General features: G+C 54.3%; 1 protein-coding gene across 4 annotated transcripts; it reads right to left on the bottom strand.

Moving 5' to 3' along the window:
- Nucleotides 1–3536: 3536 nt before the first annotated feature.
- On the bottom strand, nucleotides 3537–10709 carry LOC107399791 (uncharacterized). Of its 4 annotated transcripts, none has more exons than XM_015988860.3 (4): nucleotides 10387–10709; nucleotides 7437–8313; nucleotides 7135–7280; nucleotides 3537–5710 (listed from the first exon to the last, which is right to left on the bottom strand). In XM_015988860.3, the coding sequence occupies exon 2, from the start codon at nucleotides 8283–8285 to the stop codon at nucleotides 7674–7676; it is 612 nt and encodes a 203-aa protein (XP_015844346.1). In that variant the 5' UTR covers nucleotides 8286–8313; nucleotides 10387–10709; the 3' UTR covers nucleotides 3537–5710; nucleotides 7135–7280; nucleotides 7437–7673. The 4 variants fall into 4 exon arrangements, with proteins under 4 accessions (XP_015844346.1, XP_015844347.1, XP_042129131.1 ...); XM_015988861.3 differs by lacking the exon at nucleotides 10387–10709 and adding an exon at nucleotides 9823–10152; XM_042273197.2 differs by lacking the exon at nucleotides 10387–10709 and adding an exon at nucleotides 9441–9552.
- Between the last annotated feature and the right edge of the window lie 5553 nt (nucleotides 10710–16262).

Here is a 16262-nt window from a genome sequence, read left to right as displayed (position 1 = left end):
CAAGCCTGAGCCACGGAGCTGCAGCTACCAAGGGAAGCACATGATAGGAGGTGCAGGAAGCCATGGTCAGAGTATCCCCCCGACAGCATGAAGTACAGTTCTCTTGTGATCCAAACATGATGTAGCTTCTCACAGTCCTGGGACTCATGTAGCCTGCTCCTCCCCCACACCCCCAGGGCCCACACTATGCCTGTAGAAAGTTATAGGTCTGCTGACGCTGTCACTTCTGCCCATCAGCCAATTCCTCCCTCAACTCTCAGGACACACAGTGCACCTCCCTGCCACCCACCCCAGGAGCCTTCCTTGCCAAGACTTCTGCAAAGGTTCTCTTGAATCCACAAGATAGTCCTGGGGGACCCTGTCGGTCCCCTAGCATTTATCCAGGTGCCAGATGAGGACCAACTCAGGCCCTCATAAGGAAAATCCCGGCTCCTTCCTACACCAGAGCTCCCCACTCTGGGCTGTACTCAGTTCATAATGGTTATTATGAGGTGGAATGGCGATCCCACGATCAGAAGCAGCTGTGAGGTCCCACTGAGTCCAAGAGCAGCAGCGAGTATTCAATTACGGCGTTCCGGAAACAAAGTCTGCTCCAAGGTGACTCTCCTGGAATGCTGCTAGAAACTGCCAATGACTGAGGATTTTGTGCCTAAAGAAAAATAGACACCACACTGCAGTTCATCAGGCATCTGCTGCAGGGCGGAGATGGTGGCTGCTGTGCTGGGGAGTGGCAACCGAGAAGCATCTCAGAGACCAGAAGAAGGGGAACACCATCTTGGGACCCCTGCTGCCTGCCCCTGGAGACCCAGCTGCAGAGTTGGACAGGAGGAATGCCTCACGTTCCCAAGGGCTTTGGACACAGCCTATCATCAGCCCCTGTGGGTCTGTACCCTCAGGCCAGCAGTCCAGGCAGGGCACACCCTGGAGTGACTCCCACAGTTGACTCCTCTGCCCAGCTCTGGTCAGAGATCAGAAGGAGAAGTTCAAATGGGTAAAGACCTTGTTCGAAGCCGCACAGTCAGATGGGACCCCAGCCCGTACCTCTGAACTCTGCTCTCAGCTCTTGTTCCCAGCTAAAAGGGACTGTGCCTCCACTGGGGGACTACCCAGCCAGCATTTGGATCCCTTTGTCCATTGTCATCTACCACCCATGAACCCAGCGACAGTTCTTTACTGAAGACCCACAGCTAACCAGTATCGCACAGAACTGTCTTGTGTGGGCAAGAGCTTGGCTCTCACTCTTCAAAGACCTTGTCCCATTCAATGGGGCATCCAGGAAGCAGAGCCTGAAACAGGGATTTTCGTTTGGCAGGATGAGATTCTTAGGAAGGTTCCAGAGAAAGAGCAAATAGCACAGGGCAGAGCCAGGATGCCCCAGCTATGTCTCCTCAGGAGACCCCGTCTGTTCGGCTCTCCCGGAAACTCTGAGCGTCAGCTGCAACAAAGCTCCTTGCTTCCCATTCTCAGCTTCCAGTTCAGCTAGGGCAGGAGTGAGGCGACGCCCAGGCTGGGCGGCTGTAAGCCCTGGTGTCTGTATTAATTCTCACTTCTCAGACCGAATACCTGACAAGAAGCTGTCTAAAGGGGAAGGGCTTGTTCCGGCTTCCAGTTCAAAGGCGTCATTCCCTCATGGCAGGGGCGGAATGGTAGCAGTGGGAAGGAGCATGGGGCGGGGGGGCGCAGAAGCAGGAGGCAGCTGGTCATGTGGCATCTGCAGTCAAGAGGCAGAAAGATGAAAGCTGGTGCTCAGCTCACCTTCTTCTTTTGATCCAGCGGGTGGAATAGTACCACCCACCGTTAAAGTGAGTCTTTTCATCTCAATTAACCTAATCTAGATAATTTTTCACAGGCACGGCCAGAGGCGTCTCCTGGGTGAGCCTAGGTCCTCTCAAGATGACAATATTAACTATCACAATGGCCAACAATCAGCAAAGCTATAAAAGGGACAAGGGACACCAAGAGCACACACAGAGACATTCTTTCACTTGGGGTGGGGCTCTGGTGTGTCAGAACACAGCAGCTGAGGCAAGATGTATAGACAAGGGGTGGAGCCTGCTTCAGGAAAGATGCGACATTTTGGTCCAAGACTTGTTATTTCTTAGCCTTTCACTCTCTGCTGTGTCCTGTATCCCCGCCCATTCCCATTAAGTTGGGCTGTACAAGCCAGGTGAGGATGGGCCCTGCTGATATGGCCAGTCCCCGGGACCAGAGAGTGGTAACAAACAGTACTGGCGGATAGACCCCGTGAAGGTACTGAACCCTCTCAGGCCTCTACATCCCTCAAGCTTGCCCAAGAGGAAAAAAAAAAAAAACCCATCTCCATCTCCTCCTCCCCACCCCAAGGGAAGAGGGCCAATGGAATACCTGAGCCAGAAGGTCCTCCTCAGAGGGTGCACAGTTCCCCAGTGTGGATGACATCTTTTTAAAATGAAGCTTCCAAGCCAAGTCTGGGGTTGGACCCATGGCTTCACATAACAAGCTCCCAGGAGACAGTAATGCCCAGAGAGCACACACCCATGGGTGCAAACACACAGGAACACACACACACACACACACACACACACACACACACACACACACACACTCACACACACCTATGGGTGCAAACACATAGGTTTTCTTCCCCTTTTCTCACCCTGTGAGTGACAGGTAGGACTCTGAAGGGTTGTGATCCAGCCATTCCTAAAGTCCTCGCCAGGCCATAGCTCAGGCTGAGCCAGGCCTGCAACCCTGTCTGAAGCTCACAGTGAGGAACTCAGCCAAGAGAGGCAGGGGGCACAGCCGCTGCTTCTGCCTGGGATTGGGGACAGAGTAAGAGAGGGGTGGGCCCTGCTGTCGCCTTCAGTTTGGGCAATGTGAACGGAAATCAGCCCTGACCGCTCTACCCATCCCCTCACCCTAGAGCCAGGCTTCACAGGCACTGACCCGGAGTGACTTCCCACTCATGATCCTCCTTGGCTAATGGCAGAATCTAGAGTACTCCTCAGCCATGGTTGGGTCCGGACCCTACACACTTGCACTTGCACTAGAGAAAATGAGGTCTGTGACAGGCTCCCCCTTAGGATGGGAGCATGGGTGAGGCCATGCTTTGAATTTGCATCAATTCTGTCTGACTTGTTTGTTCTCACCCCGGCTCTACGAAGTCAGAGAGCAGGCTGTTAGGACTACAATCAGAAGAGATGTGACTGGCCGATGGCCCACCCTGGAGTCCAGTCTCCTGACTCAGATCTTCTTGGTGGCCCAGTGCTTGGGAGCCAGTGGGAATCACCTCAAAGCTTCTGAGCAGGTGTTGCTCCCCTGTGGGCTGAGGGTGACTCAGACCCCAGTAGTAGTCACTACCTGGACAGGGAGGTCTGTGCTAACTGCTGTAGCTGCTGATCTGCTCCCTGCAGTCTTTGGTTACTATTCCGCTTTGAACACCAGTCCATGTTACCTTGGAGGAAATTCCCCAAGTGATGGGGGCCAAGACACAGGTTGAGGTAGAAGCCACTACCCCCTCCTGGCCATGTCCCCCAAAGACTGCCGCACATACCAACTGTTGTAGAGAACATTTATTTGAGTCGACTCCAACAGGTGTCAGGGACTTCCAGGATTACCCAACCTGGGCATCTATTCAAGTACACTCCTGTGTAGCCATAGTGTGTGTTGGGGGGGGGTGTCCCTTCTGCTTCTACCACCCCCAAAATGCAAGGACCTGAGGCCTCGAGCATCCATTATTGATCCAAGGAGCCAGCCCACAACCCGACCCAATGCATCCGTAGTTAACTCCAGTGCACTCTCCCCTTGCACAGCTCCCACGCCACCCCCAACCTCCGACATTTCTCCCATCAGCCGGTTGACAAGCGCTTTCCTGAGAGTCAGGAGCCCAGCCCTGTGCTAGGACCCACTTGGGGTTGAAGAAGAAATGACAGCCCCTTGCCCTCAGGGAGCTCACAGTCTGGTTGGGGACTAGAGGTGCACACGTGCACACACACAGCACGTATACGACGCATACACAGACACAGAAGCAGCGTGCACAAGACTACACAGCACACAGTACTCAAGGGAGACACCGCGTGTTAACGTGAGTACTGTCCGGAGGGAGCATGGCGGTGGGGTGCTGGGAGGCTCAGCCCTGGTGAAGAAGGGAGGTTTTGGGGGTGGGGAAAAGAACATTTCGGGGCAGTACAGGGGAAGGCAGGGCACAGCTACAGCAGGGAAGAGACGAGCTGAGCAGATAGCTGAGGGGCGCGGCGAGGGCTCCTCTAGACTAGCCAGGAAAAAGAGCCGCATGGGAGTCCCTGGGGTCCGGGGAATGCGCCCCTTTCTCAGACTGCTTTAGTACTCAGTGACCCCCAGAATAAGGCATAGGGGTTCAGTAAGAACCTGTAACCCAAACTGCATGGGGGACACAGGCAGTAAGACCCCAGGTTAGGAATCCACAGGCTCCTACCAAGCCCTAGCAGAAAAGAGAAGCCTCCCCTTTCCTAATGAGTGGTTCATTCTAGGGAAAAAGAGAAATATCCACAGCCTCCCGACTGACCTGCTCACATCTGAAGACAGGAGTCCTTGACTAACAGTAGCCCAAGACCCACACCCCCTACTTGTACCCCCTGCTTGCTTAGGGGACACACAACTCCTCCACCGGCTTCTCCCTCTGCCTAGACCCATGGGCACATGCCCATGCAGGGCTCTGGTGCCTTTCTACCCACACCTTCCCAGGGGAGAGTCTTGGCCAACCAAGAGGCCTGATGGGTTGCGTAGGGCTAAAGGAAACAGGATTCCTTCTCCCTGGGGCAGACACAGAGAAAATGATCCACTATCCCTTCAGCCGTCCAGCCTCCCCTTGAGACTCCACGGTGAAATCAGAGTCAAGGCCAAGCAGGGGGCTTCCTTGTAAAATCCCACAGCCTGTCAGATACAAAAAGGGAGGAAAGGACCAAGCCCAGGGATCCTTGGGCAATGCCGAGGGAGGGAGACCGGGTCCTACAAATCAGGTGTGTCGTTAGATTGGGGAGAAGGGGTGGGTGGACTAAAGGGGCTCAGCCTCAGAATGCTTTATTCCCAAACAAGAGGCGACCGGGAGGAGAGAGACACACTTGGACGGAGTAAGAAAGGGATGGCAGATGAAACCCCCAGGGCCGAGGTCTTTAGTCTGGAGTCCCGAGGCTCCTGAAACCGCTTGGTATTTTGAGAGCTACATGAGTATATGACTTCTAGAAGGGCCACAGCCTCCATCAGAACTTAAAGGGCCACAGGCCCCTGAAGTCTTAACCTTTCTAGTTCAGAGAGGGCGCAGGAGCACTCAGGTGCTGCTCATGTCTCGAGGGGAGTTTTGCCTCTCCAGCCAGGACAGCCATCAGCTTGCTGCAATGATGCAGACCAGTTGCTTCTTGTCTCTGTCCCTCAACCCAGTGGTGGGCAGGGCTGCAGAGAGAGGACAGCCCTCCCACACAGGCGCTGTCTGCCTCCACATGTGAGTGGACATCGAGGGGCAGGAAGCCAAAAGGAGGCTTGCCCAGCTGTGACTCAAGTCAGACCTGGGGAGTTCTCCCACCAAAGGCATGGACCCAGCCTCTAATTCCCAGCTCTACCAACACAGGGCACCTCCAGAGGTAGGTCTTCTGAGGAGACACAGCCTCATGCCAGGATGCCAGGACCCCATGGGACTCCATTCTTAGTCTCCATGCCCAGATATGTCCTGGGCCACAAGGTCCTGTCGGCTTTGTATCTGTTCACAGAAAGAGAGGTCATGATCAGTACATTGTAGTAACGAAGGCCCTGCCCACACACCCATCTGGACTACATGGACACATTCACAGGGCCCACTCTGGATCTATCTGGGACTTCACGACAACCCTCTTGCCACCATCCCCCAAACAAATACTGCCAAGATTATCAACCTGTCAACATGGGCTATTTGGGGGTCTGAGTTCTTGAGTGACTGACTAGCTCCTGCTACCCCAGGGCCTTGTTGACTTTCTACCACCAAATAGCAGTCCACATTGTGAACCACCAAGGATCTCAGGCTGAGGCCGGTGAGTCCAGAGGAGCCACACAGTAGTGAGGTAGGGCAGAGAGCAGAGGGAGTGGACGGGTCTCCAGCACCGGACATAGGCCTAGCAGGAGGCAAGGGCTCAGGGAATAGGGGCCTCTCAGATCCCCCCCCCCCCCCCCGCACCCCCGCACCCCAGCACCTGCCAAACCCACCGATGCCCTGCCCACAAGCCCAAGTTCTCCTCACTGCCTTTCCAACCACTCAGTAACAAAGGTCAAAGATCTTCGGGTCCAAAATCCAAAACAAAGCCCATCCTTGACCCACTGTAGCACTAATTATTAACCGTGATTTGGAACAGGCTTGGGAAAACCTTGGAATGTCCTTGTCTGTCAAATGGCAGAAAAGGCCAGAGCCTCATTGTGACAACTTGTACACAGGGGTCCTGGAAGCAAGCCCTGCTTATCATTCTTTTTTTTTTTTTTTTTTTTTACAGGGTTTCTCTGTGTAGCTTTGGAGCCTGTCCTGGATCTTGCTCTGTAGACCAGGCTGGCCTTGAACTCACTCAGATCCACCTGCCTCTGCCTCTGCCTCCTGAGTGCTAGGATTAAAGGTGCTACTTCTCCTTCTCACCAGGTGACCTTGCTCAGTCCTCTGGCTGAGGCCTCCCTCGTCTCTCCCATCATCTGTGCTCCCGGGGCCTCGGCTCTCATCCTAAATCCCAGGTCTGCGCTCACCGCACTCATTACAACGTCTAGGGTCCCTTCCCCCTGAACACAAAGTCGTTTGTGGAACAAATCCTAGCCCTTGCCATCTGGAAGTCCCCCTTCTGCACACCTGCCCTTCCTACAGCAGTTCTCTCTCTAGGACGCAGTGCAGGGCCTTCGAACCCCCTCAGGTGAAGCCAGTCATTCTCCTGACCCAGGGATGTCCCTACTGTAGCCCACACGTCTGTGCAGACACCCTGACACCTGGTCACAGGCATGAGCGTGGGCTTCCAAGTGCCTGGGCCTGGGGTCCTTCCAAGAGTGCAGCAGAGCACACAACCCAGAGCTACTGAGCAAAATTCTCTGGACAAATGACTTCACCGTCTGCGAACAGCCAAGCCTCGCGACACCCCAGGGAAAAGGAAAAGTCTCTCATCTTCGTGCCCCACTTACGGATATGCAAACTGAGACATGGAGTGAAATGGCTTCTCAAGGCCACCAGACAGTGGGTGCAGGAGGCCGAGGCTCTGGGGACTGAGCTTGGGCCCAGGGACCGTGGAAAGCGCGGCCCTCTCCAAGTCGCCTTCAAGTCTGACGTGCTGAGAATGAAGATCAGGTAAGCAACAGTCATGGAGACCGACACTGGCCTGCCCACACCCACTTCTGACCTAGACGGCCAACACTGTACACCCACCCACCCCCCACTCCCACCACCTCCACGCCCCAGGGGACTCTGGCCAAACTTTGGGGCTCACCTGCTCTAGGCCACAGGAGACGGAGGAGGCAAACTAACGCAGAACCCATAGCAGATGCATGCAGCCAGCCAAGGGGTCCAGGGGGAGGAAGGAAAGGGGGTGGCTCAAGCCCTTCCAACACCCCAAGCTGGCCCTGCCCCTCTCCCATGAGCCCATCCAGAGCAGGGGCAACTCAGCACCCCTGGATGTGGCTCCTGGATCGGAGGCAGCTGGTGGTGGCAGGCCTCCCACCACGGGTCATAGCACGCGTCCTAAATGGGCTGCCTGGCCCTCAGGCCCATGGCCATGGCTGCGCTGGTGGGTCTTGAGCGAGCCCTCACGCGCGAAGCTCTTGCCGCAGCGTGGGCAGAAGTAGGGTCGCCGCTCCCCGAAGACACCGGGACGACGCGGGTGTGGCGTGGGCATGCGCGCGTGCGTGCGCTGGTGGTTGAGCAGGAAGCGCGGCTCGCGGAAGCAGCGGCCGCACTGCGCGCACTGGTGCGGCTTCTCGCCGCTGTGGATGCGCTGGTGCGTGAGCAGGTTCTGCTTGAGGCTGAAGCAGCGGCCGCACTCGGGGCAAGGGAAGGGCCGCTCGCCGGTGTGTGTGCGCTGGTGCACCTCCAGGTTGTGTTTGACGCTGAAGGCCTTGCCGCACTCGGGACACACGAAGGCGGCGGTGCGACCTGCCCCTACGTGCGCCTTCTGGTGCCGCACCAGGCTGGGCTGCTGGGAGAAGGTCTGGCCGCACAGTGGGCAGCGGTGGGGCTGTTCCTCTGCCGGGTGGTGGATAACCAGGCCTTGGTCGTCCCCCAGACCCTCCTCCCCGTCCCCCGTAGGAGACCCTTCCCTGGAGGACACCAGCTCTGTCATGGGCACTTCCAGATGCAGTCACCAGCCCCTGGGGAAGCAGAAGCGGAGAGAGGGATCAAGGAAGACCCCACGGATCGGATCAGCCATTCTCCAGCCTTTTGAATCACTCACTTCCAATAACCCCCAGCGTTTGCCCATCTGCAGCTTTGTTTCGCTTCCTCACAGCCTGTCGTCCTGGCTTTTCTCAAGACCCATTACCTCCTAGAAGACTTCCCTGGCCTCTCCAGCATCCCCTTGCAGTCTGCTGCCCAGACCTGTGCCCTTCACCGTGGGATAGGGTGGTCATGCCACCTCTAACTCCAACCCAGCACCTCAAGAACAGAGAGCTACCTTCTCTTAAAAGACACATCAAGCCCTGTGCCTGCAACACACAACTCATGGGCTAAATACTGTCTGGCAGTTCTCAGGAGCAGCTTCTCCATTCAGATGCCCAAGGATAGAAGGTGACCTGAAACCTGCAGGAAGGAAGGGCACCAGTGGCTTCAAGCAGGAAGCAAAATAAACCCCCATACACCTGAAAGTGACCTCCCTGGGTTAAACATTAAAGGTAGTCCCTCTGTCTAGCACGATGAATCCTACACTTGAAAAGTTGCAGGTCACTGAACCAAAGCAAGAGCTCCCAAGGAGCCAGGTCTGGTCCAAAGGCTGAGTGAGCACCAACCACACTCACTCCAGCAAACATCCCCAGCACTGGGCTCCCCGCAGGCCTGCTTTAAAGACTGCCTTCCCAGGCCACTCACTATCATTCTGAGACAGTTTCCCACCGCCCTCACAACATCCTTGAATAAGGGGCAGAGCAGCGACGCCGAGCCCAGGTTTGTGAATGGAATCATGGGAGCTGTGTGAAACCAGCACACTTGTCCAAGGTCACACAGCAAGGTGAGCCAGGCCTAGGCCCTAAGTCTCCTGACTCACTGTTAAAAAACACTTGGCTATATGAGCTGCTCGGCAACAAAACACCCCTTCACACACATACATACACACGCAGGCATGCACGCAGGCACGAACACACGCACGCACGCACACGCATGCACACCTACCCACACCTCAGCCACCACAAACCCATCCTTTCTCAAAGGGCCACTGCTCCTAAAGCCCACGGTGTCTTGCCTCCACTCCCACGCCATGTAGGGCACTGGGACCCACTTCACTCACCCCCTCCATCAGAGAAGCTTGCTCAGGGTTTCCCTCAAGCCTCCCTGAAGGTCTTCACACTTCCAGCCTCAGTCAATCTACCTGCAGGGTGGGGTCTCAGAGACACCCTCTGTCTTCCCCTACCTCCAAGCCTGGGTAGAACTGGCACTCACCCTGGAGAAAGGGACTAGGACCCATTGTCATGCCTCCACCCACAATCCCTCCCCAGATAGCTGTGCTGGCATTTGCAAAGACAGACCATCAGAGTCTCCTTGGCCAGTCCAAGCCTGGTCGCTGGGCAACCTCCCCACTTTCTCCACTAGACCTCTGACCAGGCCCAGAGGGTCCAAGGCCGTGGTTTTGCCTCCCTCCCCCAAGTTCCTCCATCAGGTGCCACACTCACAGCCCAACCTGCTCCCCTTCTGCAGTCTGCAGCAGCTTTTTCCTCTGTCTGGGCAGCCCAAGGAAAACACAGTTAAGTCTCCCGCAGCGCTGCGCCCCTTCTTCCCCGCCCCCATACAGCCGAAGAGCCTCCCGCAGTCAAACCGCTGCATTAATCTCAAGAGCTCCCCCCACCCGGCATGACTCCCTCTCACAGCCTTGCTAATTCCAGGGGTCCGAGCGACCCTGGAGAAATGTGATAAGCTGTGTATCAACCCCACCCCTAGGAATAGACATAGGCTATACCACCCAGCTGCCGCAGCCCACCCTGCCGGGCTGCCAGCCCCAGCTCCTGGAGGAACGCATGCAATCCACCCACCCCCGTGCCCGCAGCGCCCCCCACGGGCCCGCGCGACCCCGAGTAAACAAGTAATTAAGTCTTGGCACTGCCACTCCCAGAAAGGGCTGCATGGCTCCGGGCAAATACGGTAGCAGGCCCGCAGTGACCCGCCCCCAAGGGTCCCGCACTGGCCTCGATAAATACGGTAATCTCCCTCCCAGTCTGGGGCCCTAGCCAGAGACTCACGTGGCGCCGCCTCTGGAGCCCTCGTCTCTGCTGCAGCGCCGCAGTCGCCAGCGTCGCCGCAGCCGCACAGCAGCCCCGTGAGGCTGGGAGGTCTAACTCGCCAACAACCTGCCTGGCGGGGTGGGGGGGAAAGGGAGGCAACAACGCTGCGCCTGCCCGGGGAAGAAGAGAGTCCAGATTCTGGGGCCAGCTTTGCCGAGAGGAGGGGTCACCCTAGTGGCCCAACACCCGCCCCCCAGCCAGCCCCCCTTCCGGAGGAGCGCGATCTTGATCGTCATCATCCCTAGGCAGAAGCAGCCTAGCCAGGCGCCTGACCTGCCCCAGCTCCTGAGAAGCAGGCTGAGTCTCTGGGAGCAGCGAGACATTCCCAAGGAGCGAGAAGGGAGAGGTGCCCGGTGGGTGTGGGTGTGGGCAGTGCTGAACAGTCTCTGCTCAATCTATTGTGATCAAGCCAGAGCTGTCTCCCAAAAGCGCTGCTTCTAACCCCCAGAGAAGTCAGGAGTGCTGCACGCCTTTAATCCCAGCACTAGAGACAAGTGGATCTCTGGAATTCGAGGCCAGCTTTGTCTACATACTGAGTTCCATACCAGCCAGTGCTATATAGTGAGGCTCTGTCTCGAATGAATGAATGAATGAATGAATGAATGAATGAATGAATGAATGAATGCACCCAGAGAAGCAGCAGGTTTGAGGGGCAGCACTAAATCGCAGTTTCCCATTGTCCTTTAATAATACAGCTTGCCTGTCCATAACCTTGGCTTTCTATACCACTGTTTCTCATGTATTATCTCATGGGAACCTCCAATAACAATTTGCATCTATGAGATGGGATAGTAAGTTATTATTATTATTTATAGATGGGAAAAGATTTAAAACAAAACACAAGGTAGCTTCCTCTGGCACCCACAACTTTTAAAGTAACAAAGCTCACACAGGAAAGGGCCTGAGTTCACAACTGATGAGGAAACAAGCCTGTGGGGAGGGTGATTTCAAGGTTATAGTCACCAGAGAAATCACCGACAGACTTCCTCTGTGGCCCTTCAGTAGTTGCCAGAGAAAGCGGGCTTTCCAGAAGCAAGTAGAGCTTATTCTAGCAGCTTCTAGGACTGGCTGTTAAGTAGGAAAACAGTGCATCATGGGCGTTGGGAAACTTGGATAGTGTGAGGGTCCTCCCTGCTTCTTCTCTACAAGTGTCCAGTGCGTCTGCAGAATTGCTCCAGAGGGCTGAGACACTGAAAACCGCCTCTTGTTTGGGACGCTAGAACTGCAAGCCATGCCTACCTTTCAGTTTACTTAGGACCAGTGTGTCAGCAGGCCCAGCTTGACTCATTCTGGACCAGCCACCCCCCCACAACCAGCCCCACGCCCCATTCCTGAGGTCAGTGATGCGGGCTAAGCAGCGACATGGACATTTGACATGAGGCAGGGGGTTGGTAACTCGACTTGTCCACCAGGTCATGTTCTACACTGATGGCAGGTCCAGACCTTCTGTCAGCCTGAGGTCCCTTGTCACAACTATCGGCTTCTCTAAGGATAGCTCAGGGTTGGCAACTTCAGTTCTGATTCTCTTTCTTTGTAAAGTGGGTCAGAGACTATCAAAGAGGTGACATCAAATCAAAAACAAGGTCACACTTGTCTTAGTGGTTTACAGTGTGGGGTACTGGGGTACATGGGAGCCAGTCCATGAGAAAGGAAACAAGACCCCAAGCGTTCCTATCCAGTCCTCTGCCAGGTAAGTGAGTGCAAGCCTGCAGTGTGGCCCTGTAGCCAAGTTTACAAAAGGCTGCATCCGCTGGGTGGGGCTGCATCCTGGACCCCTTCTTGTCTTCTGTGAGGAGCAGGCTGAAGGCTAAGACAGATAACCCAAGGTGCATGAAGAGCAGCTGGTCTTAGGCAAACAAAGAAAACATCAAGTTCGACAGCCAAGGGGAGCTGTCAACTGAGTTTCATCTCTTCAGCAGGCCACAGGAGAAAGGGGGACACTCAGGGAAGAGCAAGGTTTTCCAAAGCAAATACAATACTACATGGCAGGACAGTGCCATGCTCTCAGTGGCATTTCCTAGGTAAGCTGTGTGAGTACAGAGGAAGAAAACATGGCTGTGGGCAGGAATGGGGGACAGGGGTGCCATTTAAAACCCTAGGAAGGGAATGACAGGGACGAAGGCTGAACTCCGGCCGAGTCACTACTGTCTCCTCCCATTTCATATACTTTCTGTCCCCAGATATCAGGCCATGGTCTCTGTCTCACCCAATGCCTGGTACCGATTTCAATTTGGAATTTAACACACTTGTGTCGTCCCCATCAGGTTGTGAATTTCCAAGAGCACGGACTGTGTTTTTAGGATCCCTGTTCCCCCAAGAGTCCAGCATATAGTGAGTCTTTTTCAATGTCTATTCAGTGAATAACGCATGTCTACATGGTACATCTCACGTCTCCATGGGCAGCCACAGGGACAAGGTGAAAATGAGGAAAACTCCCGATCCGGCTACACGTTAGAGGGGTGTGAGGGGCTGCGGAGGCAGCTGAATGTAGATGTGGGGCTCTAGTTGTGAGGTGTCATCTCTTCCAAAGTTCTTTCCTCACAATTAAAATCCAAGACAGGGCCAAAAACATCGGTTCAGCCAGACAAACACATGGCAGATCTGCTGAATGCGAGGAACTGGTTCATTCTGGCCATTCTCCCATTTAGATACAATGTGCCCCTCCCTTCCAGAGCTCCAAGATTAATCCACTGATGGATTCATACGATGACAGCAATGGCAGTATCGGGAGGATTTTGCAATGTTGGAGAGGGCACCTCGTTGGAGGAAGTAGGCTCTTCCTTGGGTGGAAGGGAGTGCCTAGGAATGATATGCTTTGTCCCAGACCCCTCCTGTCTCTGTGCTTCCTGGCTGCCTTTCGGTGAGCAGCCCTCCTATGCCAGACAATGCCACCACCATGATATTCTGTCTCACTTCAGGCCTAAAGAGATGGAGCCAGCAAAGCATGGACTGAGCATGGACTGAAACCCAGCCACATACACCCTTAGGATAGGACTGTGTGGACTGCATGGACTGACACACAGCCACGCACACCCTTAGGATGGGACTGCAGCCTTTGCTGTCCTCAGGTATTTTCACAGCAACAGAAAAACTGAGGAACACAGTTCCTCATAGAAACTGAGCTCAACAGGGAAACTCCTTTCCTTCTCTCTCCACAGTGCGCATGCTCTTCCAGTAGCCACACCCGGAGCTTATTAGGATCACAATAAAGGCAACCTCATAGTGAGCTTGCCTTGTTCTTCGCCCACCAAGGCCCAAATCTTCAGCCCCACAGCTGTAACGCCATCCTTGATTAACAACAGCAAAAACCCATCTTTTTCTAGATTTGAGCCATGGGTAAGGAAGAGAGGAGAAAGGGTGGGAGAAGGCAAGGCTTCTAGCTTTTTGCCTATGGAAGCATCATTACTAGGGTACATTATTGCCCCATGTAGCTCTTATATAAAATTCAAGTTAAAATTCAGGAATCGGTTATACATGTGTGGATGTTTGTTTTTGAGAAGAGTCTGTAGCCCAAGCTAGCCTCAAAAGCCTCTACTTTCCATGTAGACAAGGATGACCTTGAGCTTCTGATCCTCCTGCCTCCACCTCCCAAGGGCAGAGATTAACAGATGTGTCTATGGTGGCTAATTCTATGGGGTTCAGGGGACAGAACCCAGGGCTTTGTGCATGCTGGGCAAGCACTAACATCTAATCGATGAGCTACATCCCCAGCCTCCAGGCTTACGTGTTTAGAGCCGCATGTGGTCAGTGACTATGACATTGGACGACACACACTTCATCACTGCAGAAAGTGCTGTAGCACAGAGATGACCCAGGACACCCCCAAACCTTGAGACGCACAAGATTCCATCCCCTTTCCCCAAAGGGACAACCTAAGACTCTACTAATTTCCCTCTCTTTGCTGTCCCCGTCCCATCCAGGATGGATGGTGACATACTATTTTGGGCTCCAATGCTCCTCCTACCAAAAGGTCAAAGATATTTATGAAACTCAGACCATGTTAGAATGTTTCAGAGGTACCCTCCACTCTGTGAGCTTTTCCACCCCCCACTCCCCCACCCCGCCCAGCAAGGATCTGTTCTCTCTCCAGGTTAGTGCACCTGCTGGACAGCTGCTCCTCAGGGCTACTGTATCCTGCCCCCAACTTCCCTCCATCAGCTTCCCAGGGCAGGTTTGACCCATGGACCTGAGCAGTGTACTCCAAACCCTCCCAAGGAGCCTGACCCCTTTGCTGTCCAACTTGATTTGTTTGTTTGTTTGTTTGTTTGTTTGCCTAAAGCCAGCTGCTCTTCATGCACCTTGGGTTATCTGTCTTAGCCTTCAGCCTCCTCCTCACAGAAGACAAGAAGGGGTCCAGGATGCCGCCCCACCCAGCTGATACAGCCTTTTGTAAACTTGGCTACAGGGCCACACTGCAGGCTCACACTCACTTACCTGGCAGAGGACAGGATAGGAACGCTTGGGGTCTTGTTTCCTTTCTCATGGACTGGCCCCCATGTACCCCAGTACCCCACATTGTAAACCACTAGGACAAGTGTGACCTTGTCTTTGATTTGATGTCACCTCTTTGATAGTCTCTGACCCACTTTACAAAGAAAGAGAATCAGAACTGAAGTTGCCAGCCCTGAGCTATCCTTAGAGAAGCCGATAGTTGTGACAAGGGACCTCAGGCTGACAGAAGGTCTGGACCTGCCATCAGTGTAGAACATGACCTGGTGGAGAAGTCGAGTTACCAACCCCCTGCCTCATGTCAAATGTCCATGTCGCTGCTTAGCCCGCATCACTGACCTCATGGGATTAGATGAGATCATGAATAAGAAAGTCTTGTTAACAGGGCCAAGGCTGAAAACCATCTGTTCAAGAGTAGAGCCTACAGGCTGTGACAGTGTACAGCATATTAACATGATTCCCCAGGAAGTCCTTCAGCAAGGGCAGAGGCCATGGTCTGCTCATCTAGCACAAGGCCTGGTATACAGATCCATTAAGGGGCTTTGCAGTCCCAATCTGGTTGATATGCACATAAATCAGTAATTTAGCCTTCTGGGAGATTTGACCCTGTCTGCCCTCTGACCCTGTGAGAGACTCGTCACCCAGGAAAAGTGAACAGGCATTCTTAACTTGCAACTTGCACAAGCAAGAGCTACAATTAGGCCTCATTAACCCTGAGTCCTACTCACACTCCACTGTGATTTGAAATTAATCACAGGCCCTTTGTGGGACAGAATCCGTTCCGTTGAAGGCCCGAGCCTATCCAATCTCTTCAGTGTCTGCCCCTGGATTCTATAGGGAGCCGGTATTTCTGCAGGACCTACCCCGAAGGCAATGGTGCTCTAGCCCCAAATGGTGGTGCTCTGGGATGCCTTTCAGTAGTAGGGGAGCTTTCCAGGCTAGATCCAGGATCTGCTAGATGAGAAAGAAGAAGCACGGAATAATGCAGGACCCCGAATACCTCCTGGGAAGGGAAGGGCAGGACAGGTTGGATAGGAGAGAATAGGGTATCACAGGGTGGCAGGGGAGAAGCTATTCCCAGTGTGGGGTGGAGGGGGTGCTGGGAAAACTCTGCAGGTTTGGCTTCCTGTTGGTCCTCAGAGCTGATCAGCACACCTCAGCCATTGCAGAACTTCACCCAGCTTAGGGTCAAATAACTTGACCAAGAAAGAGCAGGCCAGGCTTGCCCACGTGCTCCTCGGAGAGGCGCAATGGCTGCAGGGGATTTGTTTGGCCTCTAGCCTTTCGTGGCCTTTTGTAACAACTGAAGCATTTCCAAAATAAAGAGGTTAAACTCTGCTGGGCTGCAGTGGTGCACGCCTTTAATCCCAGCACTCAGGAGGCAG

The sequence above is a fragment of the Peromyscus maniculatus genome, chromosome 3, assembly GCF_049852395.1.
Source record: "Peromyscus maniculatus bairdii isolate BWxNUB_F1_BW_parent chromosome 3, HU_Pman_BW_mat_3.1, whole genome shotgun sequence".
In the NCBI taxonomy this organism is placed as follows: Eukaryota; Metazoa; Chordata; class Mammalia; order Rodentia; family Cricetidae; genus Peromyscus; species Peromyscus maniculatus.
The sequence above is the reverse complement of the archived record's forward strand: the minus strand, read 5'-3'. Positions and strand labels throughout refer to the sequence as shown.

Coding starts and splice junctions, on each gene's coding strand:
- LOC107399791 (XM_015988860.3), bottom strand. CDS start 8,285: ATGACAGAGCTGGTGTCCTCCAGGGAAGGGTCTCCTACGGGGGACGGG.